The sequence below is a fragment of the Cetorhinus maximus genome, chromosome 23 (genome assembly GCF_964194155.1).
Source record: "Cetorhinus maximus chromosome 23, sCetMax3.hap1.1, whole genome shotgun sequence".
NCBI classification, from domain to species: Eukaryota; Metazoa; Chordata; class Chondrichthyes; order Lamniformes; family Cetorhinidae; genus Cetorhinus; species Cetorhinus maximus.
In genome coordinates, this window is record NC_135901.1 from 28209620 (window position 1) to 28235614 (window position 25995).

At 46.9% G+C, this 25995-nt stretch overlaps 7 protein-coding genes and 1 non-coding gene across 8 annotated transcripts in view; 5 read left to right on the plus strand and 3 right to left on the minus strand.

The window, feature by feature from the left end:
* Positions 1-11176, minus strand: part of LOC144697408 (uncharacterized) — a 68153-nt gene extending 56977 nt beyond the window's left edge. The window contains 2 exon segments of the mRNA XM_078569385.1: positions 8482-8767; positions 9568-11176. Of these exon segments, the coding sequence (XP_078425511.1) occupies positions 8482-8767; positions 9568-10667 (1386 nt within the window). The 5' untranslated portion in view covers positions 10668-11176.
* Positions 1-13794, plus strand: part of LOC144697450 (uncharacterized) — a 190551-nt gene extending 176757 nt beyond the window's left edge. The window contains exon 3 of the mRNA XM_078569427.1: positions 13106-13794. Within this exon, the coding sequence (XP_078425553.1) occupies positions 13106-13688 (583 nt within the window). The 3' untranslated portion in view covers positions 13689-13794. The remainder of the gene's footprint in view (positions 1-13105) is intronic.
* Positions 1-25995, plus strand: part of LOC144697124 (uncharacterized) — a 162906-nt gene that overhangs the window by 126362 nt on the left and 10549 nt on the right. The window lies entirely within an intron of this gene.
* Positions 1-25995, minus strand: part of LOC144697127 (uncharacterized) — a 215081-nt gene that overhangs the window by 97476 nt on the left and 91610 nt on the right. The gene's annotated exons all lie outside the window — the stretch shown is intronic.
* Positions 1-25995, plus strand: part of LOC144697179 (uncharacterized) — a 148190-nt gene that overhangs the window by 88581 nt on the left and 33614 nt on the right. The gene's annotated exons all lie outside the window — the stretch shown is intronic.
* The window catches only part of LOC144698460 (uncharacterized), a 404975-nt gene that overhangs the window by 20941 nt on the left and 358039 nt on the right, over positions 1-25995 (plus strand). The gene's annotated exons all lie outside the window — the stretch shown is intronic.
* LOC144697232 (uncharacterized) lies at positions 21198-23859 on the minus strand. The gene is made up of 2 exons (XM_078569147.1): positions 23801-23859; positions 21198-22984 (listed from the first exon to the last, which is right to left on the minus strand). The coding sequence occupies exon 2, from the start codon at positions 22646-22648 to the stop codon at positions 22040-22042; it is 609 nt and encodes a 202-aa protein (XP_078425273.1). The 5' UTR covers positions 22649-22984; positions 23801-23859; the 3' UTR covers positions 21198-22039.
* Positions 24439-24510, plus strand: trnae-uuc (transfer RNA glutamic acid (anticodon UUC)). Its single transcript has one exon. It is a non-coding gene; the product is annotated as a tRNA-Glu (tRNA).

Below are 25995 nucleotides of genomic sequence, written 5' to 3' on the forward strand. Positions count from 1 at the left end.
AAAGGGTAAATACTTGAAAGGCAACAATTTGCAGGGCTGTGGGGCTAGAGCAGAGCGCTTGGATGAATCATAGAGTCCTTTCAAAGAGATGGCAGGGGCACAATGGGCCGAATGGACTCCTTCTACAGCCTGGGAATCTGAGCCTCCTGCAGGTTAAAAGGGACAGATTTCATTTCAGCCTCTTCCCTGTATCTGTATTTAAAGAGACGGGTTTCTGTTCAGCTCTGAGTGACCGATATAACAATGTCTCCACTCCTCTGTATATTTAAATGTGGAACAAACCCTTTCATGGCCAATTATAGTCAACAGCCTTCCTGTAGCTCTCTCTGGACACAGCAAGAAAGTGTTTGACTGCTTAACAATAGCGGAGTCCCTGAAAATAATTCAAACACCACAACAAAAACAACCTACATTTATATAGCACCTTTAAACATCCCAGGGAGATTCACAGGTTCGATTACAAAACAGAAGTTGACACCGAGCCACATAAAGACATATTAGCTCAGATGACCAGTAGCTTGGTCAGAGAGGTAGGTTTTAAGGAGTGTCCTAAAGGAGCAAAAAACGATTAAGGGGCAGAGAGGTTTAGGGAGGGAAATCCAGAGCGTGGGGCGCAGGCAGCTGAAGACACGTCCCCCAGTGGTTGTGCAATTGAAACGGGGGATACTGAAGAGGCCAGAATTAGTGGAGCACAGATATCTTGGATGGTTGCAGGGATGGGGAAGATTACAGAGATGGGGAGAGTGTGTGTGACCACGTGGTGATTTGAAAAAAAGGAGGCCATGGAGGGATTTGAAAAGAATGGGCCTGAATTTAGCTCAATCAACATCCCATTCACTTTTCCAGAGGTAAATTGGGCCCAAGGAGCAGAATTTTAAAATCAAGGCACTGCTTAATGGGAGCCAATGTTGGTCAGTGAGCACAGGGGGTGATAGGTGAACAGGACTGAGTGTGAGTTGGGAGTTGGGCAGCAGAGTTTCTCTATTGAAGAAAACTGGTCCAGTTCTGTACATTTCCCATCACACTGCCTGTGTATTGTTTCTGTATTTTCTGGGCTCAGATTTCGCGTGAAGGGACCAGAACTGTATCAAAAGCTCAGACAGAGATAGATGAATAACCCAGAAAGAGATATCGGAGGCAAAAGATAACAGAGGGAGCAGTCGCAAAATCTGTAAATAACAGAAAAGGAGGATGGGGGCAAATTGAGTCACCTCCAAATCTGGTTTATAAAACCCTCTCAGACGCCATCTCGGGATTTCACTGACCTGAGGAGCCACCGCTGGAAAAGAGACATTTTACCAGACTGAAACTTCCCTGTGGTGAGAAAGGTGTTCTGTGTTTGAAATCCCATCACTGTGTTTTCTATCGAACCCCTGGACACTGTCAGAGGCCCTCCACCAGAATCATGGGGCTTTGTAGAGACCTCACACTGTGAACTCTTCAGGTGCACCTTTGTGGACAAAGTGGGTGTGTTGAAGCTGTGGAGCGGGTGAGATGAGCTGTTATCATCTGTCTCTCCTGCTCATTAGTCTCTTCAGGATGTTTCTCACCCTCTGGACCTTTCCCATGTACAAACACCTCTTTAATATCTTCTCTCTCCTTTAAACCCCTCAGCCCGTCCGATATTTATTCCAAAAGGGATTTATTCTCATGCTGCACTCCCCAGGTTTTCCTGCTACCCTACCATCCGTTCAGGAGCTGACGTGTCAATCTCACACTCATCTCCCCACAAGTATTGAGGTGCCTGCCTGGTACATCTATGTGTGTGTGTGTGTCTGTGTCTGTTTGATCCGTGTTGTCACCAAACTAAACTCACACAATTACTTCAGCTCAAGTACTTCATTAATCCAAAAGGTCGGAAGAACAGAGAGAGACAATTGATAATAAAGGATCCAATTCTAAAGGGGGTGCAGGAGCAGAGGGAGCTGTGGGTATAGGGGCACAAATCACTGAAGGTGACAGGGCAGGTAGGGAGCGCGGTTAATAAAGCAAATGGGATCCTGCGGGTTTATAAACAGGGGCTTCGAATACAAAACCAGGGAAGTTATGAGAAACCTGTATAAAGTAGTGATTCGGGCTCCATTGGAGCATTGTGTCCAGTTCTGGGCGCCACAGATTAGGAAGGATGTGAAGGCTTTACAGAGGGTGTGGAAAAGATTCATGAGAATGGTTCCAGGGATGAGGAACTTCAGTGACGTGGATCGATTGGAGAAGCTGGGGTTGTTCTCCTTGGAGAAGAGAAAATTGGAAGGAGATTTGATCGAGGTATTAAAATAATGAGGGGTCTGGACAGAGCAGATAGAGAGAAACTATGTTCCCATAGGTGGAAGGAGCGAAACCCTGATGACATTGGTTTAAGATGATTGGAAAAAGAAGCAACGGTGACAGGAGGAGAAACTTTATTCCACAGCGAGTGGTTCAGATCCGAAATACAGTGTCTGAGGGGCTGGTAGAGGCAGATTCAGTCATGGTTTTCAACAGAGAATTGGATCATTATCTGAAGAGGAGAAATTGGCAGGGTTATGGGGAAAAGGCGGGGGTAGTGGCTCTGGGTGAGTTGCTCTTGCAGAGAGTTGGCACAGACACAATGGGCTGAATGGCCTCCTTCAGAGTTGTAACCATTCCATGATTCTAGAACACCAGCTCGCTGATTCTATTCAACACGGCATGACAGTGGGTAGCACTCTCGCCTCTGAGTCAGGAGGTGGGGGGTTCGAATCCCCACTCCAGAGACTTGAGCCCCCATAATCCAGCGCCCACACTCCCGGTGCCAGTACTGAGGGAGAGCCATCCTGTCGGAGGGACTGTCTTTCGAGTGAGACATTAACCCGAGGCCCCCCGTCTGCCCTCTCAGGTGGATGTACAAGACTGAATGGCCACAATTGGAAGGAGAGCAGGAAGGGGAGGAGTTCACCCCCAGTGTCCTGGGACCCGATATTTATCCCTCAATCAACATCAGTAAAAACAAATGATCTGGTCATCATCACATTGTTGCCTGTGGGATTTTGCTGTGCACAAATTAGCTGCCACGTTTTCGACAGTGACTACACTTCAGAAAGTGCTGCATTGACAGTGAAATGCATTGGGATGCCCTGAGATGGTGAAAGGCACTGTATAAATGCAGGTTTCTTTTTAAACTGACACTCTCCTATCCTTACAGGCAGATCGTCCAGCAGCAGCGTGAGTCAGCACAAGCCAGCTGACTGGGGGGCAGGAACTTCCAGTGTGGACCGAGGATGCTTCCCATCAGAGGCCACTTAATCCATTGTGGGAAGTGGCCATTTAAGAGGGTGCCTTGACTTGCTGGTCTAAGAATCCAGCCCTTTTCCTCCGGTGTCACGCTGGCTGAGAATAGACATCGGGGCTGCTCAATGTACTGAAAGTATCTCTTCCACTGAAGATGGGCGGAGGTAATGTTTTCATCCCTGTTATTCTGTTTGTCTGTAAACAATTTATCTCAGACACTCATGGATGGATTTTAACAAAACTCAGTACGCCGACAGGATATGGGCCACGGAAGAACTGATTTGTTTTTGGCGAAGATCTGAATCCTGGAATTTTTGAAGGGATCCCTTCACATTGGGAGATTGGGAGAATTGACTTTTTCTTTTCGATTGTTGTAGTTTGTTTTATTTCGAATGTTGATTGTTTTCGAATGTTGAGGATTGTCTCCGCTGCTGGGGTGGAATTTGTCACAGCTGTCAAAATGTGAGCAGAGTTTTCAGAGCCAGTTGTTAGATGTGGAGATGGATGCTGTTAATAAACACTTTTTTTTCTGCTTTGCAAGCGACAGATCATGTTTTCATCCCTGTTTTTCTGTCTGTAATACACCTGAAGAACTAACGGATGGATTTGAACAAGCGTGGTACACAAATATGATCTGGCCCAAGGAAGAAATTATTACTAAGATAAAAGCAAAATACTGCGGATGCTGGAAATCTAGAAGAAAAGCTCAACAGGTCTGACAGCATCTGCGGAGAGGAACACAGTTAACGTTTTGAGTCTGAATGACTTTTCATCAGAACGAAGGAAAAATAGAAAAGAGGTGAAATATATGCTGGTTTAAGGTTGTGGGGGGGGGGTGGGTGGGTGGGGGTGGGTGGTGGTGGTGGTGGTGGGACAGGTAGAGCTGGATAGAGGGCCAGTGATAGGTGGAGATTGCCAAAAGATGTCATAGACAAAAGGACAAAGAGGTGTTGACGGTGGTGATATTAGCTAAGAAATGTGCTAATGGGGACATTAAGGGTGGAAAGCAAGATGAGCAAGGGACAGATAGCCCTGGTGGGAGTGGGTTGGGGGGGGGAAAGGAAATGGAAATAGGTGGGAAAAGAAAAATATATATAAATTATTGGAAAAGGGGGGATCAGGAAGGGGGTGGGGAAGGAGGAGAGAGTTCATGATCTAAAGTTCAGCTCAAAATTCAGTCCGGAAGGCTGTAAAGTACCTAGTCGGAAGATGAGGTGCTGTTCCTCCAGTTTGCGTTGAGCTTCACTGGAACATTGCATCAGGCCAAGGATGGACATGTGGGCATGAGAGCAGGTTGGTGTGTTGAAATGGCAAGTGACAGGGAGGTCTGGGTCATGCTTGCAGACAGACCGAAGGTGTTCCGCAAAGCAGTCACCCAGTCTGTGTTTGGTCTCTCCAATGTAGAGAAAACCACATTGGGAGCAGCGAATGCAGTAGACTAAACTGAGGGAAGTGCAAGTGAAATGCTGCTTCACTTGAAAGGAGTGTTTGGGCTCTTGGACGGTGAGGAGGGGGGAAGTAAAGGGGCAGGTGTTGCACCTTCTGCGGTTGCATGGGAAGGTGCCATGGGAGGGGGTTGAGGTGTAGGGGGTGATGGAGGAGTGGACCAGGGTGTCCCGGAGGGAACGATCCCTGCGAAATGCCACCAGGAGGGGTGAAGGGAAGATGTGTTTGGTGGTGGCATCTTGCTGGAGTTGGCGGAAATGACAGAGGATGATCCTTTGAACGCGGAGGCTGGTGGGGTGATAAGTGAGGACAAGGGGGACCCTATCATGGTTCTGGGAGGGAGAGGAAGGTGTGAGGGTGGATGCGCGGGAGATGGGCTGGACACGGTTGAGGGCCCTGTCAACCTCCATGGGTGGAAAACCTCGGTTAAGGAAGAAGGAAGATATGTGAGCGGAACTGTTTTTGAAAGTGGCATCATCAGAACAGATGTGACGGAGGTGAAGGAACTGAGAGAATGGGATGGAGTCCTTACAGGAGGCGGGGTGTGAGGAGCTGTAGTCAAGGTAACTGTGGGAGTCGGTAGGCTTGTAATGAATATTGGTGGACAGTCTATCACCAGAAATTGAGACAGAGAGGTCAAGGAAGGGAAGGGAAGTGTCAGTGATGGACCACGTGAAAATGATGGAGGGGTGGAAATTGGAAGCAAAATTAATAAATTTTTCCAGATCCAGACAAGGGATTTCAGATCTGAGAGAAATTATTACATTTGGTGAAGATGCGGACCAGATCCAGATCCTGGAATCTTTTGTACTTGTTCACAGAGCCTGGTCCTCTGCAGACTAAAGGAATTTGTCTAGGCATTTCACCTTTTCAATTAAACAAAAGCTTGGGGACAATTGTTCCCTGGTGCATTCCCCATGGCAACCCCTCAACCAATCAGAGTCCATGTGCCAACCAATCAACACCCTGTTTCTCAGTCAGTATAAATTGTTGTTCCCTTTGACAATTGGTATTCTTGCATCTGTCCTGATGAGTGCAAGAGAAAAAGCTTCAACAGTATGTCTCGTTTTACAGAAATACCCGAACTTTTGAAAGCATTTGTTAACATTGGGAGACTATTTCACCCAATGTTTTTTTTCTCCACAACAATTTATTGTAAACAATGATAACATCGAAAAAGTCACATACATTTGCACTAGCAAATTTGTTAATTTTAGTGGTCAATGTTCCAGATCCAGATCATTTTCCAGATCTGAAGATCAATTCTGTACATGTAGTTAAAAATTCTGTTTACAAACGAATGTTTCTGCTCACTGCACAATGAGAAAGCAATGTGCAGCCATCAGCTAATCCCACACTCCCAATGAAGTCTCTCGTCTGGTGTCAGCTGATGGTGGAATCACAAACAAGCTGATGTCATCTTATGACATCATCACAATAGAATGCAATGACATCAGCAGATTGTGCAATCCCAATGGAATGCGATGATGTCAGCTTGATCTTGGACATAAGCGGTGTGATGGGAAATGTACAGAACTGGACCAGTTTTCTTCAATAGAGAAACTTTGCTGCCCGTCTCCCAACTCACACTCAGTCCCATTCACCTATCACCCCCTGTGCTCACTGACCGACATTGGCTCCCACTCAAGCAATGCCTTAATTTTAAAATTCTCCTCCTTGGGCCCAATTTACCTCTGTAAAAGTGAATGGGATGTCGATTGGGATAAATTCAGGCCCATTCTGATCAAATCTCTCCATGGTCTCCTTTTTTTCAAATCACCATGTGGTCACACACACTCTCCACAGCTCTGTAATCTTCTCCATCCCGACAACCCTCCGAGCTATCTGTGCTCCACTAATTCTGGCCTCTTCAGTATCCCCCGTTTCTATTGCACAACCACTGGGGGCCGTGTCTTCAGCTGCCTGGGCCCCACGTTCTGTAATTCCCTCCCTAAACCTCTCTGCCCCTCGAACTTTTTTGCTCCTTTAGGACATTCCTTAAAACCTACCTCTCTGACCAAGCTACCGGTCACCTGAGCTAATATCTCTTTATGAGGCTCGGTGTCATCTTCTGTTTTGTAATCGCACCTGTGAATCTCCCTGGGATGCTGAAAGGTGCTATATGAATGCAGGTTGTTTTTGTTGTGGTGTTTGAATTATTTTCAGGGGACGCCGCTATTGTTAAGCAGTCAAACACTTTCTTGCTGCGTTCAGTGAGAGCTACAGGAAGGCTGTTGACTATAATCGGCCATGCAAGGCTTTGTTCCATGTTTTAATATAGAGGAGTGGAGACATTGTTATATCGGTCACTCAGAGCTGAACAGAAACCCGTCTCTTTAAATACAGATACGGGGAAGAGGCTGAAATGAAATCTGTCCCTTTTAACCTGCACAAAAGCAGGAGATTCAGGTTCACAGGCTGCAGAAGGAGTCCATTCGGCCCATCGTGCCCCTGCCATCTCTTTGAAAGGACTCTCTGATTCATCCAACTGCTCTGCTTTTTCCCCTTGGCCCTGCAAATTGCCAATTACCTTAGAGGGTCTCACTTTCTCCTAAAGAGCCTACCAGCCCCTCTCACCCACTTTCCCTAAAGTGCAGAAATCTAATCATGAAAAATCCAGAAAAATCAAATATTTTTACTGATAAAAGTTTATTAATGAAACAACATGGTTAAAAGAAAACAGAAAATTACTTGAGGATCAAAGACAACCAGAGTAAAAGGATGTGCACAATGTTCTGGACCCAAATGCTTTCTCTTTAATTCATCTGTCCCCTGTTCGCTGCCCTCTTTGTGGAACACCTCCACTCAGTCCACAAGCATGACCCTGACCTTCCAGTTGCTGCCATTATAATTCACCACCTTGCTCTCATGCTCACATTTCTGTCCTCGGCCTGCTGCAATGTTCCCGAGAAGCCCAACACAAGCTGGACAAACAGCACCTCATCCTCCGATGAGGCATTTTACAGTTTCCTGGACTCAACATTGAGTTCAACAACTTCAGACCACTGACTCTGTCCTCCATTTTCAGTCTTTTATTTGCCAAGTGCCAGTCTGCATCTTGTTTTCATGTTTTTGCTTTCAGACAGAGCTATCCTTTATTCTGCCATTAACACTTACTCTGGGCCAATGCTTTGTTTCTTTTCTGCAACCATCACCTCTCCCTTTGCCTTTTGTTCCAAGACATTTTTGTTATTTAATCTCGCCTGCCCTCGAACCAATCCCTGACTTTCCCTTTTGTTCTACCGGACCCTCCTCCCTCTCGCCACATCATCAAACCCATCACATTTCTCCCTCTCTGAAGTTCTGAGGAAGAGTCATATTGGACTCGAAACGTTAACTCTGTTTCTCTCTGCACAGATGCTGCCAGACCTGCTAAGTTTTCCTGGACTTCCTGTATTTATTTTAGATCTGCCTACAATGGTACGAACAATCACTATTTACTATCCAGGATAAAGTAAATGTCCTTCATCAGCTTTTGTGGATCATTTCAGTGGAAATGTGCACTCCCAGGCTCAAAGAGCATCAGCCCACTGGAAGCAAAGTTGTGAGACTGGCCAGTCCAGCAGAAAGAAACCTTCCAACCCGCCCACTTCACCAACTGTTAGAATGAACATGGTTCAGTCCTGGATGTGATTAACAGCAGCAGTAACAGCAGAATCCAAACCCTGGAATCACTTGTGGTCTCGCTGGTGTCTTAGCAAGAGTGAATCCCTTCCTAAAGTCAGAGCAGGTGAACAGCCTCTCCCTGGTGTGAACTCGCTTGTGTTTCTGCAGGTCGGATGACTGAGCGAATCCCTTTCCACACTCAGAGCAGGTGAACGGTCTCTCCCCAGTGTGAACTCGCTCATGTCGCAGCATGTTGGATGAATCACTGAATCCCTTCCCACACTGAAAGCAGGTGAACGGCCTCTCGCCAGTGTGAACTCCCTTGTGCTTATGCAGGCCTGATGAATCACTGAAACCCTTCCCACACTCAGAGCAGGTGAACGCCTTCTCCCTGGTGTGAACTTGCTGGTGTGTCCGCAGGTTGGATAATTGAGTGAATCCCTTTCCACACTCAGAGCAGGTGAATGGCCTCTCCCCAGTATGAACTCGCTGGTGTTTCTGCAGGTCGGATGAATGACTGAATCATTGAAATGCGGAGCAGACCTGATGGGCCGAATGGCCTACTTCTGCTCCTACGTCTTATGGATCTCCAATTAGTGTGGCTTTATACTCTTTTTATTAAACAAATTAAACTAAATTAACAAATCAGGAACAAAGTGAAAGGCAGCCCCTTAAAGGGATACTGCAAAAAGAAAAACTAATCTTAAAGGAAACTTACCACCTCAAATTAAAATGTGATTCGAGGGGTCAATAAAGCAACCCAGTCCCCACTGTGCCCATGAGGCACGGAAGGCCTCGATGGTGCCGGCGGACACCGCGTCTCCCTCTCCAGGGACACCCAGCCGTGAATGTAGCCGCGGAAAAGGGGCAGACAGGTTGGACGACCCCCTCGATCGCCCGCTGCCTGGACCTGTTGATGGCCACCTTGGCCAGGCTCAGCAGCAGGCTTATGAGGAGATCCTCCTCCCTCCTCACACCCCTCCACACAGCGCGAGTGTCACTTCATACGTGCTCAAGTAAGCATCTAATCGATGCCCTCCACCTGTATATGCTTAACCTCAATTGATACAATTAACAGCCACAGTCTGAACATAAGGCTCTCTGATCGGGGTGACTGCCATGGTGTCTCAGTCGGTCGGATGACTCTGTGAATCCCTTTCCACACTCACAGCAGGTGAACGGCCTCTCTCCTCCGTGTGTACTTGCCTGTGCTTCTGCAACCTGGATGAATCTGCGAATCCCTTCCCAAACTCAGAGCAGATGAACGGCCTCTCCCCAGTGTGAACTCGCTCATGTCTCCTGAGGCTGGAGAAATCCCCAAATCCCTTCCCACACTTGGAGCAGGTGAACGGCCTTTCTCCACTGTGAACTCGCTGGTGTGTCAGCAGATTGGTTGACCGAGTAAATCGTTTTCCACACACAGAGCAGGGGAATGGTCTCTCTCCGGTGTGAACTGCCTGGTGTCGCAGCAGGGTTGATAACTGAGTGAATCCCTTCCCACACAAGGAACAGGTGAATGGTCTCTCCCCAGTGTGAACTCTCTCATGCACCAGTAGGTTGGATGAATCACTGAATCCCTTCCCACAGTCAGAGCAGGTGAATGGCCTCTCCCCGGTGTGAACTCGCTGATGTGTCTGGAGGTGAGATGGCCGAGTGAATCCCTTCCCACACTCAGAGCAGGTGAATGGCATCTTCCCAGTGTGAACTCGCTGGTGATTCTGCAGGGCAGATGAATTAGTGAATCCCTTCCCACATTCAGAGCAGGTGAACAGCTTCTCCCTGGCGTGTATTCGCTGGTGTCTCCACAGGTTGGATGAAAGAGTGAATCCCTTTCCACAAAGGAAACATTGGAATGACCTCACCCCAGTATGAACTCGCTGGTGTCTCGCGAGGCTGGATGAATCGCCGAATCCCTTCCCACACACAGAGCAGGTGAATGGCTTTTCCCCGGTGTGAACTCGCTGGTGTGTCAGCAGACTGGATGATCTAGTAAATCCCTTCCCACATTCAGAGCAGGTGAACGGCCTTTCCCCGGTGTGAACTCGCTGGTGTGTCAGCAGACTGGATGATCTAGTAAATCCCTTGCCACACTCGGAGCAGGTGAATGGCCTCCCTCCAGTGTGAACTGCCTGGTGTCGCAGCAGGGTTGATAACTGAGTGAATCCCTTCCCACAAATGGAGCAGGTGAATGGCCCCTCCCCGGTATGAACCTGCTCGTGCGCCAGCAAGTTGGATGACTGAGTGAATCCCTTCCCACACTCGGAGCAGGTGAACGGCCTTTCCCCGGTGTGAGTGCGTCGATGTGTTTCCAGCTCAGACGGGGCTTTGAATCCCTTCCCACAATCCCCACATTTCCAGGGTTTCTCCATGGTGTGCGTGTCCTTGTGTCTCTTTAGGTTCTACAATCAAATGAAGCCTCATCCACACAGAACATTTGCACGGTCTCTCCTCACTGTGGATAGCGATGTTTTTTCACGCTGTGTAACTGGTTAAAACTGTTTCCACAGTCAGTTCACTGGAAACACTCTCACTCGAGTGTCACAGTGTCTTTAAGAGAGAGAGAGAGAGAGAGAGACCTGGGCCAACCTTTCCAGAGTCTGCACCCTCCCTGGATTCACTTCCTTTCCCTTAAGTTCCTGCAAGTCAACAATTTCGCCCGAGAATGAGAAAAGAAATGGAAAGGGGAAAACATTGATTTCCTCACAGATGTTGCCCAGAGGAGGAAGTTGTCGTCTGAAGCTCATTGTACAACTTCCGCATTGTAACGTCCACAATGGAACCCTGCCTGAATCAGCCAATAGGAATCACTGTGCTCCGCGGTGACGTCCTCGGGTTCCAGTCTGCAGGCCCGGCGCGCAGACACGGGAGCCCCGCCCCCACCCATTGTTCCCCCTTCACCTCCACCGCCTCGAGCCAAGGTTTCCAGGCAACCGGCTGACGATTCCGGCCAGAGCGAGAAGCCGCTCGGAGAACTCGGGAGAGGGGAAGCTGCGCATGTGCGGGGGAGAGCCCGCCCCTTCCCTTCATGCTGAGGGGTTAACCAATGGGAAGAGTTGGAGGACCGGAAGGACTCTGGTCTTCCAGCCAATTAGGGCGCGGGCTTTGTGTGAATGAAGATTGAGCTTCCCCCAGACTAAAACTTCCTCCTGTGTCCAACATCTGTGAGTAAAACACTTTCTTTTCTCCCCCTTTCCATTTCTTTTCTCATTTTGGGGGCAAATTGTTGACTTGCAGGAAGTGAAGGGAAACGAAGTGAATCAACTTGAAGGAGAATCAGCATTTGTTTTGAAAATGCTTCTGATTTTTTTAGACCCCAAGGGGATCAATGTTGGGTCCCTGGTATCTGCCCGGGTGGGTGGGGGAGGTACATCAGACGTGGCCTCAGTGCCACAGGAGGCAAAGCCCGGGTTCCTGCTCCTCACCCTGATCCCCCAGCTGGGAGGGAGCCTGGGATCGTATTCATCAAGAATGTTCCGCCCTCACGCCGGTCCCGGAGGGTCAATCGGCAAATGATGGAGCCAACGTGCAGCTAGTGCCAGGGTGCATGTTGAGAGGCTGTTTCCCCCGGCTGGGGAATCTAGAACATGGGGGCACAGTCTCAGGATAAGGGGCCGATCATTTCAGACTGAGATGAGGAGAAATTTCTTCACTCAGATGCTTGTGAATCTTTGGAATTCTCTTATCCATCTAGTTCACCAATACCTTTCAGGGAAGGAAATCTGCCGCCCTTACCTGGTCTGACCTGCATGTGAATCTGGACCCACAGGGATGTGGCTGACCCTTAACTGCCCTCAGAAATGGCCGAGCAAGACACTCAGTTGGACCAAACTGCTACAGAAAAGTCGCACCTGTTGGACTGCAGAGGCTCACAAGGTGGCTCAGCCCCAACTTCTCAAGGGCAACTACGGAGGGGCAACAACTATTGGCCTTGCCAGTCATGCCTACATTACATGAAAGGATAATAAAAATCCCAGCGTGTTGTGGATGCCCAGTCACTGAGTATATTCAAGAGAGAGAATGATAGGTTTTTGAATATTAAAGGATGAACTGATCTGGGGACAATGCAGGTCAGGCATGATCATACTGAATGACAGAATAGGCTCGAGGGTCTGAATGGCCTCCTCCTGCTCCTAATTCTTATGTTCTTATGTTACCAGGATCATCAGGAGAGAATGGGAATAATTAACACGTCGAGTAATCACTGAGGACAGAAGGAGGGAGGGGAGTGAGTGTGGGTGGGTGGGGAGGATTTACAGATGAGATGGGCGAACAATTGAATCCAATCAAGGATTATCTGTTCTGAATTTCTAATCTGTACTCACAGTGATGTCTTTTGTAAACTCCTTTTACAGGACATTAGAATGGGAGGATTTACAGACAGAAATTTCAAATGAAATGTGATGTCAGGATCTGATAGAATCACTCAATTCATCGGGACCTGCATATTATCGGCCTTTGAATCTAGAAGGAGAAATGTTTGTCTGTTCCGTCTCCTTCAAAAGATTTTAAACATAAGTGTCACTGGAAAAGCACCAAGACACACAGACCCGAGTGAGAGTATTCCGGTTCACTGACTGTGGAAAGAGCTTTAACCAGTTACACAGACTGAAAAACATCACACCATTCACAGTGAAGCAAGACCGTACACGCGTTCTCTGTGAGGACGAGGCTCGAACTGATCATCAAATCTGAAGAGACACAAGGACACCCGCACCATGGAGAAACCGTGGAAATGTGGGGACTGTGGGAAGGGATTCAAAGTCCCATCTGAGCTGGAAACTCATCGGCGCATTCACACCGGGGAGAGGCCGTTTACCTGCTCTGAGTGTGGGAAGGGATTCACACAGTTATCCCACCTGCAGACACACCAGCGAGTTCACACTGGAGAGAGGCCATTCACCTGCTCTGGGTGTGGGAAAGGATTCACTAATTCATCCAACCTCCTGGTACACCAGCGAGTTCACACCGGGGAGAGGCTGTTCACCTGCTCTGAGTGTGGGAAAGGATTCAGTGATTCATCCACCCTACGAACACACCAGCGAGTTCACACTGGGGAGAAGCCGTTCACCTGCTCTGAGTGTGGGAAGGGATTCACTCAGTTATCCAACCTACGGAAACACCGGCGAGTTCACACCGGGGAGAGGCCGTACACCTGCTCTGAGTGTGGGAAGGGATTCACTCAGTTATCCAACTTGCTAACACACAAGCGAATTCACACTGGGGAGAGGCCATTCTCCTGCTCTGACTGTGGGAAGGGATTCAGTGATTTATCCAACCTGCTGGCACATGAGCGAGTTCACACTGGGGAGAGGCCGTTCATCTGCAGTGTGTGTGGAAAGGGATTCACTCATTTATCCAGCTTGCTGAGACACCAGCGAGTTCACAAGTGATTACAGGGGCTGGATTCTGCTGTTATTGCTGCTGTTAATCACATCCAGGACTGAACCATGTTCATTCTGACACTTGGTGAAGTGGGAGGGTCAGAGGGTTTCTGCTGGACAGGCCGGTCTCATGACTTTGCTTCCAGTGGGCTGATGCTTTTTGAGCCTGGGAGTGCACATTTCTACTGAAATAATCCCAGAAGCTGATGAAGGATGTTTATTTTATAGTCTTTTTCCTACCACTACAGGTGGATTTCAAATAAATACATTTGTGAGAAATGAGACATTGAATAAATGATACTTCTCAGCACAGATATAGAACTCTGACAGAATTTTTGTAACATAACTCTGAATTGAAAAAACACATAAATAGTCTCTTGAAACAGGCTCAGGGTCGATGAGATGATAGTGTAGTGGTAATGTTACTGGATCTGGAGGCCCAGCCTAATACTCTGGGGACATGGGTTCAAATCTCACTGTGGCCTGTTATGTGAATTTGATTAATTATATTTGGAATATAAAACTAGTCTCAGTCATGGTGACCATGAAAGTATCATTGATTGTTGTAAAAAACTATCTGGTTCACTAATGTCCTTTAGGGAAGGAAATCTACTGTCCTTATGTGGTCTAGTCTGTCTGTGACGACAGAGCCACAACAATGTGATTGACCCTTTACTGCCCTCTGTAATGCTGTGTCCAGGAGATATTAGGAATGAACAACAAATGTTGTCCTTGTCAGCGACACCCACATCCCATGAAAGAATTTTTGACAGGTCCCTGGAAATGTCGAGATCTCCTGTTTCAGGTTTCCGTGTCGACATTCCTCAGTGGATAGGACAGCGTCTTGTTGCCTCTTCTCTGGGAAGAGCTAACAAATGGCCCTCAGCAGGAGATAAACTCAAAGTGTTGCTGAAAAGAGAGACATGTCGAAGCTTTTCGTCTGGCGCTCAGCAACATTTCAGCAGCAGCTGAAGCTCGCTGTTTCACGCTGCTGCTATGCAGCAGCAACACGAGTGGTATTCACCACTAACAGGATGCTGCCGCCAAGCCAAAAAGGCATTCTGCCTATCAGACAAATGTGTAATGTGGGACATGAATTTTAGTGCCAGTGTGATGCTAGTGTTAGGAAATAGAGATAGTTTAAGGAAATTATATTTGTATTTGTGGGTGTTAGGAATGAGTTTTAGCTTTAATGTTTAAGTTTGATTTGTATTTCTGTATCTGTATGTTAAGAAAGGTCAAATTGAGTTTTAGCTTCACTCTAAAAGGTGCCTGCATTTTCAATGAGTTTTGTGAAGTTAAGCAAACACAAGAGTAGAAAAAACAGTGCTTTTGCCTAGCAACAGGGGCCCAGAGAGAAAGGTCCCTCCCACAGACACACACAAAATCTAAAGAAACAGCAGTTTATTTTGAAAGCTGTTGGAGTTCAGCTGGTTTTGAAGATAGCTGCCAGAGAAGCAGCCTAGGAGGGCTCAGGCAGCCAGTCCCAGGCTAAGGAAAAGACCCCAAAATCTATGGAAGTGAAACAGGGGAAAGTCCCAAGCAGACCCTCTAGTCAAAAGAAGGACAGGAACCTTGAAAAGATCCTGTTAAGTAAAGTTAAGAGTGAGGGGCAGACAGCTTCATTTTAAAGGTCAAGGCACTTTCTCCAGTGCCTCTATTTCTGAAAAAAGAGACATGCTGTCGAAGCTTTTTGTCTTGGAGTCACCAGGACAGATTCGCAGGAGTTACAATTGTAAGTGCAGAACAATTTATACTGCATGAGAAGAGAGTGCTGATTAGTTAGCAAGTGGAATGTGATTGGCAGCAGTGTTGCCATGGAAAATGCACCAGGGAACAGTTCACTGCCACGCTTTTGTTTAAATTCAAACCAGGCAAGTCAACTCTGATTGATCAAGGTACAGCCATGGCTAATGAACCAGGGAATATCTATCCCCAAACTTTTGTTTAGTTGAAAAAGGCACAATGCTCCTTCTGTCTGCAAACAACAGGGCCCTGTGTGTAAAAATGTGTAGCTTCTCGCACGAGGAAGTGAGTCACACTGAGTGACCAGCTGATAATCTTAAATTGGTTGTCAGTGTAATTCTTAGCACAATCAGGATTGTTTAGCAATTGCTGTCCAATCACGGAATCACATTTCATGTTGGACACTATGTTTTGAGATTTGCAAGCACGGGCTGGTTGGGTACAGTCAGTACTTTACCTGTTGTGAACAGCTGAAGGGACATGCCGTTTGATATGACCCGCCAGTTGGGACGTAAGCCCTACATAAACTGGCATCACACTGGCATTTAAATTCATATACCACATCACTCACTTGTGTGACAGGCAGAATGTCTTTTTGCCTTGACAGCAGCATCATGTTAGTGGGGAAGACCACTCATGTTGCTACTGAATAGTTCTGTCCCACCAAACGACTATTTGCTCCTATCTCCTTTTTCTACATGGAGGTCACAAATGTTAACAGTACACCCAGTGGAGTCTAACTATGGAACGAATCAGATGAAGCATAACTTCCCTGCTTTTCAAATGTTTCCTTTTCAAAATGAACACTTTTATGGACTCCTCACTCACTGAAGCTAATAACGAAAACCCCAGTATAACTGACATGTATTTGAGTGACAAATGTTGAAGTGTTGGTTTGGAGCCACAAGTTTCAACTTCCCATTGATCCTCCAGCACCTTTCTGTCTCTCTATTGCTCGTGTCAATGACAGCCAGGCGAAGGAGCTGAGGGCTGAATTTAGCTGAGAATAACGGGGCCTGCGCCCCAGTTGGGAAACTGCCATGGGCGTCGCACTGATAGAGAGACAGGAAGATGCTGGAGGACTGACTGGGAAACGGGCCTCCAACCAATCAGGGCACGGGATGGGGTGACTTGACCCCCGGGGTTCAGTGTCCCCGTGTCCAAAGCAGGGAGTCATGGGAACAGGGTACAGAGGAGCCGAAGAGAAACCATTTGGGTCCAGAACATTGTGCACATCCTTTTACTCTGGTTGTCTTTGATCCTCATGTAATTTTTTGTTTTTTTTAACCATATTCTGTTTCATCAATAAACTTTTATCAGTAAAATTATTTCATTTTTCTGGACTTTTCATGATTAGATTTCTGCACTTCAGGGAAAGTGGGTGAGAGGGGTTGGCAGGCTCTTTAACAGAAAGTGAGTGCATCTAAGGTAATTGGCAAAGGAGCCAGAGGGGGAGATGAGATTTTATTTTGACACAGCAATGTTAGAAAATGAGGTTCAGGGAGTCAATTAACCCTTTATCCCCTTTTCCCAAACTCTGAAATGATTCACAGTGATAACCCTTATTGGTGACAGTGGTTAAATTTTATTCAGTATAAATAAGACCTGACACATGCTCATGTCTGAGCAGTAGTATCAAAGTGCAGCAGCATTACCATTACACTCTGGGTAGAAGCACCATCTCCACGTAAATGCTCCCTGGTCTGCCTTAGATGCCATGGCACCAGTCAATGCAAAATGTAAAACCTCTACAAATCTCTGTGCTCGGGGAATCCCTTCTGATACTTTTTTACATCACAAAGTCTATGGAAACTGATTTAACCCAATCATTGCAGAGCTAAAATTTGAACAGACCAATGACAAAACCTGTCATTGAACCATCTGTACCCACCCAAGCCTCATCAAACTCTCAAACAATTGGCTTCCCACGCTCCGTCCCCAGTACAGGGAGTCAGCATTCCCATGCCAAGCAGTGAAAACATGGTGGCCTTGACATCCAGGTGTCGTCTAGGATTCAAGGCACTCTTGTTTTCTCTGTCCTCTGGGAGCTGTTCATCTCCCTGTTCCCACATAACAAGTCGTCTGTTCTCAGCTCTGTCAGATTTCTGCTGACCCCTCCCTCTGGATTCTTACCTTCTCTTGACCTTTTCATTCAGAACTGTCGGCGTGACATTAGTCGTCTCAATTTCTCTGCTCCTCTCACCTATTCTAACCTGTCTCTCTCTAAACTTACTGCACTCCGTTCTCTCAGGTTCAACCCTAACATTGTCATCAAACCTGCGGACAAGGGTGGTGCTGTTGTTGTCTGGCGCACTGACCTCAATCTCGCGGAGGCTGAGCGTCAACTCGCAGACACTTCCTCCTACCTCTCCCAGGACCATGACCTCACCACTGAACATCAAGCCATTGTTTCCAGGACTGTCACTGACCTCATCTCCTCTGGATCTTCCTTCCATAGCTTCCAAACTGATAGTCGCCCAACCTCGGACGGCCCGCTTCTACCTGCTACCCAAAATCCACAAACAGTACTGTCCCGGAAGACCGATCGTGTCAGCCTGTTCCTGCCCCACGGAACTCATTTCTTGCTATCTTGACTCCCTTCTCTCTCCCCTTGTCCAGTCCCTTCCCACCTCCATCCGTGATTCCTCTGATACCTTACGTTACATCAACAATTTCCAGTTCCCTGGCCCCAACCGCCTCCTCTTCACCATGGACGTCCAATCCCTCTACATCTCCATCTCCGACCAGGATGGTCTGAGGGCTCTCCGCTTCTTCCTCAAACAGAGGCCCGAACAATCCCCATCCACCACTACTCTCCTCCGTCTGGCTGAACTTGTTCTCACACTGAACAATTTCTCCTTTAACTTCTCTCACTTCCTCCAAATAAAAAGTGTGGCTATGGGTACCCGCATGGGCCCCAGCTATGCCTGTCTCTTTATGGGGTATGTGGAACATTCCTTGTTCCAGTCCTACTCCGGCCCCCTCCCACAACTCTTTCTCTGGTACATCGATGATTACTTCGGTGCTGCTTCATGCTCTCGTCGGGACCTGGAAAAATTTATTAATTTTGCTTCCAATCTCCACCCCTCCATCATTTTCACATGGTCCACCACTGACACTTTCCTTCCCTTCCTTGACCTCTCTGTCTCAATTTCTGGTGATAGACTGTCCACCAATATCCATTACAAGCCTACTGACTCCCACAGCTACCTCGACTACTGCTCCTCACACCCCGCTTCCTGTAAGGATTCCATCCCATTCTCTCAGTTCCTTCGCCTCCATCGCATCTGTTCTGATGATGCTACCTTCAAAAACAGTTCCTCTGACATGTCCTCCTTCTTCCTTAACTGAGGTTTTCCACCCACGGTAGTTGACAGGGCCCTCAACAGTGTCCGGCCCATCTCCCGTGCATCCGCCCTCATGCCTTCTCCTCCCTCCCAGAAACATGATAGGGTCCCCCTTGTGCTCACTTATCACCCCACCAGCCTCCGCATTCAAAGGATCATCCTCCGCCAACTCCAGCATGATGCCACCACCAAACACATCTTCCCTTCACCCCCCCTGGCGGCATTCCGTAGGGATCGTTCCCTCCGTGACACCCTGGTCCACTACTCCATCACCCCCTACTCCACTACTCCATCACCCCCTACTCCTCAACCCCCACCTACGGCATCTCCCCATGCAAATGCAAAATATGCAACACCTGCCCCTTCACTTCCTCTCTCCTCACCGTCCAAGAGCCCAAACACTCCTTTCAAGTGAAGCAGCATTTCACTTGCATTTCCCCCAACTTAATCTACTGCATTCGTTGCTCCCAATGCGGTTTCCTCTACATTGGAGAGACCAAACGCAGACTGGGTGACCGCTTTGCAGAACTCCTGCGGTCTGTCCGCAAGAAAGACCCAAACCTCCCTGTCGCTTGCCATTTTAACACTCCACCCTGCTCTCTTGCCCACATGTCTGTCCTTGGCTTACTGCATTGTTCCAGTGAAGCTCAACGCAAACTGGAGGAACAGCACCTCATCTTCCGACTAGGCACTTTACAGCCTTCCAGACTGAATATTGAGTTCAACATCTTTAGATCTTGAACTCCCTCCTCCATCCCCATCCACTTTCCGTTTCTTCCCCCTCCCTTTTGTTTTTTCCAATAATTTATATAGACTTTTCTTTTCCCACCTTTTTCCATTATTTTTAAATGTATTCCACCCATCGTTTATTTCACCCCACCCCCACTAGAGCTACCTTGCTTGTCTTGCTCTCCATTCTTAATTAGCACATTCTTTTAGATAATATTACCACCTTCAACACCTCTTTGTCCCTTTGTCTGTGACATCTTTTGGTTATCTCCTCCTATCACTGCTTGCTTGTCCCAACAACACCACCCCCACCCCCCCCCCCCCCACCCCCACCCCAAACCAGCTTATATTTCACCCCTTTCCTATTTCTACTTAGTTCTGTTGAAGGGCTATGAGGACTCGAAACGTCAACTTTGCTCTTCTCTGCCGATGCTGCCAGACCTGCTGAGTTTTTCCAGGTATTTCTGTTTTTGTTTTGGATTTCCAGCATCCGCAGTTTTTTGTTTTTATTTCTGCTGAAGTTTGGCCCCTTTTACACCTTTCGGATCAATAAAATATTTGGTCAATGAAGACCCAAACCACAATTTCCCATCCTCTCACCTGTCAATCATCCTCACCCAGAGAGTAATCACAACAGGAATAAAAACAGGAGAAATGTAACAATCAAATTAAAAATCAATGCACAGCCTGTCATAGTTTTTAATTTAGTGTTCACTAATTAGCAAGAAAACCCGAAGTAGGGGGTCCCCCAGGATTCTTACTGGCCACACCTTGAGGGGGAGGACAACTCTCTCTCCGACCCCTCACTCAATTTCACGCCGTTATTTTCCAGTTCTGTTCTGGCCCCGTCTGGGGCAAGATCTACTCAATCTTTTCTTCTCCTGAAGGAGCGTCGTGAGTTCTAGGTTACCAGTACATAAGGACATATGCTTCAGGGAACAGATCAAGCATGGATGTAAAATATTCTCCAGCTCTCTCCTTACCCCAGTCCAACTTGTGGGCAGTTCTCACTCAGTATTATTTCTCCCAAGCACTTAATCGCCCCAATCCAAATGTTTATCTCTGTTAGTTCAATTTTACTTAATTTTTGACCGTGACCAGTGTGTTTAATGCTATTCGGATTGTTTTAAAGTCAGTTTCTCTCTGGATTATGTGTCAATACCTTGACAATGTCAAAATATTGTCTCATTCTCTTGGTCACATTAACCATTTCATGTCATGCTGTTTATTAAGTAGCTGCACATGTTTGGGACCCAGTCTTCAGTCCACTTCACCATGAATTTACACGTCCTATTGTCTTCACATGTAACAAATCACATCTGCACACTCACACCGGTATCCCAATGTCAGGCCACATATTCTGAACTTTCAGATGTGCTTATCAAAAGATCAAAGTGAGTGTCTGTCTTCGCTTATCTCCTCCTGTTATGGCCCTGATATTTCAGGTGGTGGCCAGACTATCAAATGTGGTTTTCTTTAAAACAAAATTCATAGCTAAGAATGTAAATATCTCCCAGAGAAATCTATCAACTTATTCATCTCATCTACACCTCCCTGGCTTTCACGAGAATGTAGGTGGATACCAGATTGATACATTCCACTGATCACCCGGGTGAGTTACTCCAATTCGTTTACTGTCCAATACAATATATTCATCATACCTTTAAAACAGAAATCAAACATTCCCAATTGATTTCAGGCATTAACAAATTTATTTATTTTAGACATCAGGCTGGGGTTGTTTTCCTTGAATCTGGGAGGTTGAGGGGAGATTTGATAGAGGTGTACAAGATTATGACAGGTTTAGATAAGGTGGACAAAGAAAAGCTGTTCCTATTCGCTGATGGTACAAGGAGGAGAGGGACACAGATTTAAGGTTTTGGGCAGGAGATGCGGGGAGGATGTGAGGAGGAATATTTTTACACAGCGAGCGGTAATGACCTGGAACTCGCTGCCTATGAGGGGGGTGGAAGCAGAGACAATGAACAATTTCAAAAGGCAATTGGATGGACACTTGAGGGAAATAAACTTTCAGGGATTCAGTGATAGAATGGGGGAATGGGACTGACTGGATTGCTCTACAGAGAGCCAGCATGGACTTGATGGGCTGAAAAGTCTCTTTGTATATCTTAATGAGTCCATGATTCAAAGACAAAAAATTCAGCTGCTCCAGTCTCTCCAACTAACTGAAGTCCCTCATTCCTGGTGCCATTGTCGTAAATCTCCTCTGCACCCTCTGTAAGAACTTCACATCTTTCCTAAAATGTGGGGCCCAGATACAGTCAGCACATTTAAAGGGTCTCTCATTGGTGTGAGTGACATGGTGTGTCAGCAGACTGGATGACTGAGGGAATCGCTGCCCACACACGGTGCAGGTGAATGGCCTCTCTCAAGTGTAAACTCACTGATGTGTCAACAGGTGGGACGATTATGTGAATACCTTCCCATGCTCCGAGCTGGTGAATGGCCTCTTCCCACTGTAAGCTCGCTGGTATCTCAGTCGGCTGGATAAATAAGCAACTCCCTTCTCACACTAGATCAGGTAAATGGCCTCTCCCCAGTGTGAACTCGCTGGTGCATCTGCAGTTTGGATAACTGAATGAATCCTTTCCCACACTCAGAGCAGGTGAATGGCTTCCCCCTGGTGTGCACTCGCTGGTGTTCCTGCAGGTTGGATGAACTTCTCAACCTCTTTGTGCGGAGAGAGCAGCTGAACGGTCTCTCCTCAGTGTGAAAACACTGGTGGAACATCAGTTCCTGAGAGCTTTTGAAGCTACTCCCACAGTCAGAACATTGAAAGGGTCTCTCATCAGTGTGAGTGACATGGTGTCCCAGCAGGCTCGATGACTGAGTGAATCGTTTCCCACACATGGTGCAGATGAACAGACTCTCCCTGGTGTGAACTCGCTGGTGTATCCGCAAGTGAGACGACTGAGTGAATCCCTTCCCACAGTCAGAGCAGGTGAATGGTCTCTCCCCGGTGTGAACTCGCTGGTGTCTCATCAGGTGGGATGAATGAGTGAATCCCTTCCCACACATGGAGCAGGTGAATGGCCTCTCTCCAGTGTGGCTGCGTTGATGAATTTCCAGCTTTGATGGGGATATGAATCCCTTCCCACAGTCCCCACATTTCCACAGGTTCTCCATTGTGTGGGTGTCCTTAGGTCGCCCCAGATTCCACGATCAACTGACCAGTCCACACACAGATCATGTGTACAGTCCCTCCCTTGATGTTTTATAAGGCTGCGTAACTGGTCAAATCTTTTTCCACAGTCAGTGCACTGGAACACTCTCACTCAGATGTGTCTGTCTCAGTGCATTTCCAATAACACTGATTTCAAAAACCGTCTGAAGCAGACAGAACAGACAAACATTTCTCCTTCTAGATTCAAAAGCCATTGATATTCAGCTCCTGATGAATTGAGTGACTCTGTCAGATCTTGATTTGAGATTTCTGTCTGCAAATCCTCCACTTCTAATATTCTGTAAAAGGAGTTTACAAAAGTCATCACTGTCAGTCAATTATAGAAATTCAGAACAGACAATTTTAGTTTCTATGGAACATTATTTCCTCTCTCACCCAAAAGCTGTGAATCTGTCCCACACACTCTCCCTCCATTCCTACTCTGCTGGACCTAATATACACCCTCCCAATACTCCTGAAGTTCTCAATTCATGCTGATTGATTGATCCATGCTCAGTGGTTCCAGTGCAGGACACAAAGTCCTGAAAATCTACCTGCAGGCTGCGAGACCTGGAACTCACTGACTGGTGGAAGCAGAGATGATCAATGATTTAAAAAAGAAATTGAGTGATAACGTGAAGGAAATAAACATGCAAGGAAACGGAGATATAGAAAGGGAATAGGACTGACTGGATTGCCCTACAGAGAGTCAACAGGGACTTGAGTTGCTGAATGGACTCCTGTATTAGTAATGAATCTATGGCTGGAAATAAATAACCTAGCTACAGTAATATATTACAGGACTAGAAAAAATAATAAATGTATTTTATTAGAGAACCAGAAATAATACATTTAATATGAACTATTACATGACGCTGGACTCTGAACATTAGCAAAGAGACCATAATTTTAGCAAGAAAAATAAATGTGCCAAGCTGAGGGAGCAAAGGATGTCAATGTCTTTAAGTGAGAGAGAGAGAGACCTGGGCCAACATTTCCAGAGTCTACACCCTCCCTGGATTCACTTCCTTTCCCCTCAGTTCCTGCAAGTCAACAATTTGCCCCCAAAATGAGAAAAGAAATGGAAAGGGGAGAAAAGAAATTGTTTTACTCACAGATGTTGGACACAGGAGGAAGTTTGAGTCTGAAGCTCATTGTCCAACTTCCGCATTCTGACGTCCACAATGGGACCCTCCCTGAATCAGCCAATAGGAATCACACTGCTCCGCTGTGACGTCATCGAGTCCCAGTCTGCAGGCCAGGCGCGCGGATACGGGAGCCCCGCCCCCACCCATTGTTCCCCCTCCCCCCCCACCTCCTCGAGCCAAGGTTTCCAGGCAACCGGCCAGAGCGAGAAGCCGCTCGAACAACTCGGGAGAGGAGAAGCTGCGCACGTGTGGGGGAGAGCCCGCGCCTTCCCTTCTTGCTGAGGAGCTGGCTAATGGGAAGGGTTGGAGGACCGGAAGGACTCTTCTTCTCCAGCCATTCAGAGCGCGGGCTTTGTGTGAATGAAGATTGAGCTTCACACAGACTAAAACTTCCTCCTGTGTCCAACATCTGTGAGTAAAACACTTTCTTTTCTCCCCCTTTCCATTTCTTTTCTCATTCTGGGGGGAAATTGTTGACTTGCAGGAACTGAAGGAAAAGGAAGTGAATCCAGGGAGGGTGCAGACTCTGGAAAGGTTGGCCCAGGTCTCTCTCTCTCTCTCTTAAAGACATTGATATCCTTTGCTCCCTCAACTTGACACATTTATCCTTGGTGGTCTAGTGGTCAGGATTCGGTGCTTTCACCGCCGCGGCCCGGGTTCGAATCCCGGTCAGGGAATGATAATTCGTTGACCTCGTGCAAACTATGAAAATGAGTTTGGATAATTCTTTTAGAGAAATGCAGATCACCTTTGTCGGAATCAGTGGCGTGGGAGCATTTATTTGTTTGGCTAAAAGGATGGTCTCTTTCCTAATGTTCAGAATTAAAGGGGTGGTTTCCCCAGGAGATGGCTGACATTTAAGGGGCCAGTAAATTAATATAGGACAGCGATCTGTCTACAGTATAGTATAGGACTGTAGCTGTGTATATATTTCCAGTCATTGGGTCATTACGGCACAGAAGGAGTTAATTCGGCAACTCAAGTCCATGCTGACTCTCTGTAGAAGAATCCAGTCAGTCCCATTCCCCTTCGATATCCCCGTTCCCCTACAAGCGTATTTCTATCAAGTGTCCATCGAATTTCATTCTGAAATCAATGATCATCTCCAGTTCCACCATCCACAGACGCACTGAATTTCAGGTCATGATCACTCACTCCTAAATACTGTTGTTTCTTGCATCCCCCCATACCTCATCATGCAATGCATATTATGTTATATTACAACATTTGTATCCTGTAATGTGTTCATGCATATGGCTCACAGCTCTGTTTGCTGGACTGACAGTGCTGAACATGGATCTGTCAATCGGGATGAATTTGCACCTTCAGGAGAATTAGGAGGTTGTATATTAGGTGCAGCAGAGTGAGATTGGAGGGAGAATGTGTGGGACAGAGATTTACAGGTTTTGGGGAACAGGAGAGGAAAGAATGTTTCATAGAAATTAGAATTGTCGATTCTGAATTTCTATCCTGTACTGACAGTAAACTCCTTTTGCAGGATATTAGAGGGGGAGGATTTGCAGACAGAAATCTCAAACCAAAAATCACATCAAGCTCTCACAGTGTCATTCAATTCAGCAGGACCTGAACATAATTGACCTTTGAATGTGGAGAAACGTTTGGCTGTTCTGTCTGTGGGGAAAGATTCTAAACATTGGTGTGATTGGAAAAGCACCAAGACACACACACCCAAGTGAGAGTGTTCCAGTGCACTGACTGTGGAAAGAGTTTTAACCAGTTACACAGCCTGAAAAAAAAATCACACCATTCACAGCGGGGAGAGACTGTACATGTGTTCTGTGCATGTATGAGGCTTCAACTGATCGTCAAACACAGAGAGACATAAGGACACCCACACCATGGAGAAACCATGGAAATGTGGGGACTGTAGGAAGGGATTCCGGAACCCGTCTGTGCTAGAAATTCTCAAACCAAAATTCACGTTAGCATCTGCCAGAGTCACTTGATTCATCAGGACCTTAATATCATCGGCCTTCAATCTAGAAGGAGAGATGATTGTCTGTTCTGTCTGCTTCAAAATGTTTCAAACGTCAGTGTGATTGGAAAAGCACCGAAACATATACACCCGAGTGAGAGTGTTCCTGTGCACTGACTGTGGAAAGGGCTTTAAGCAGTTACACAGACTGAAAAAACATCACACC

Excerpts from the sequence above, each read along its gene's own strand:
- LOC144697232 (XM_078569147.1), bottom strand. The coding sequence starts at position 22,648 with ATGGAGAACCTGTGGAAATGTGGGGACTGTGGGAAGGGATTCATATCC.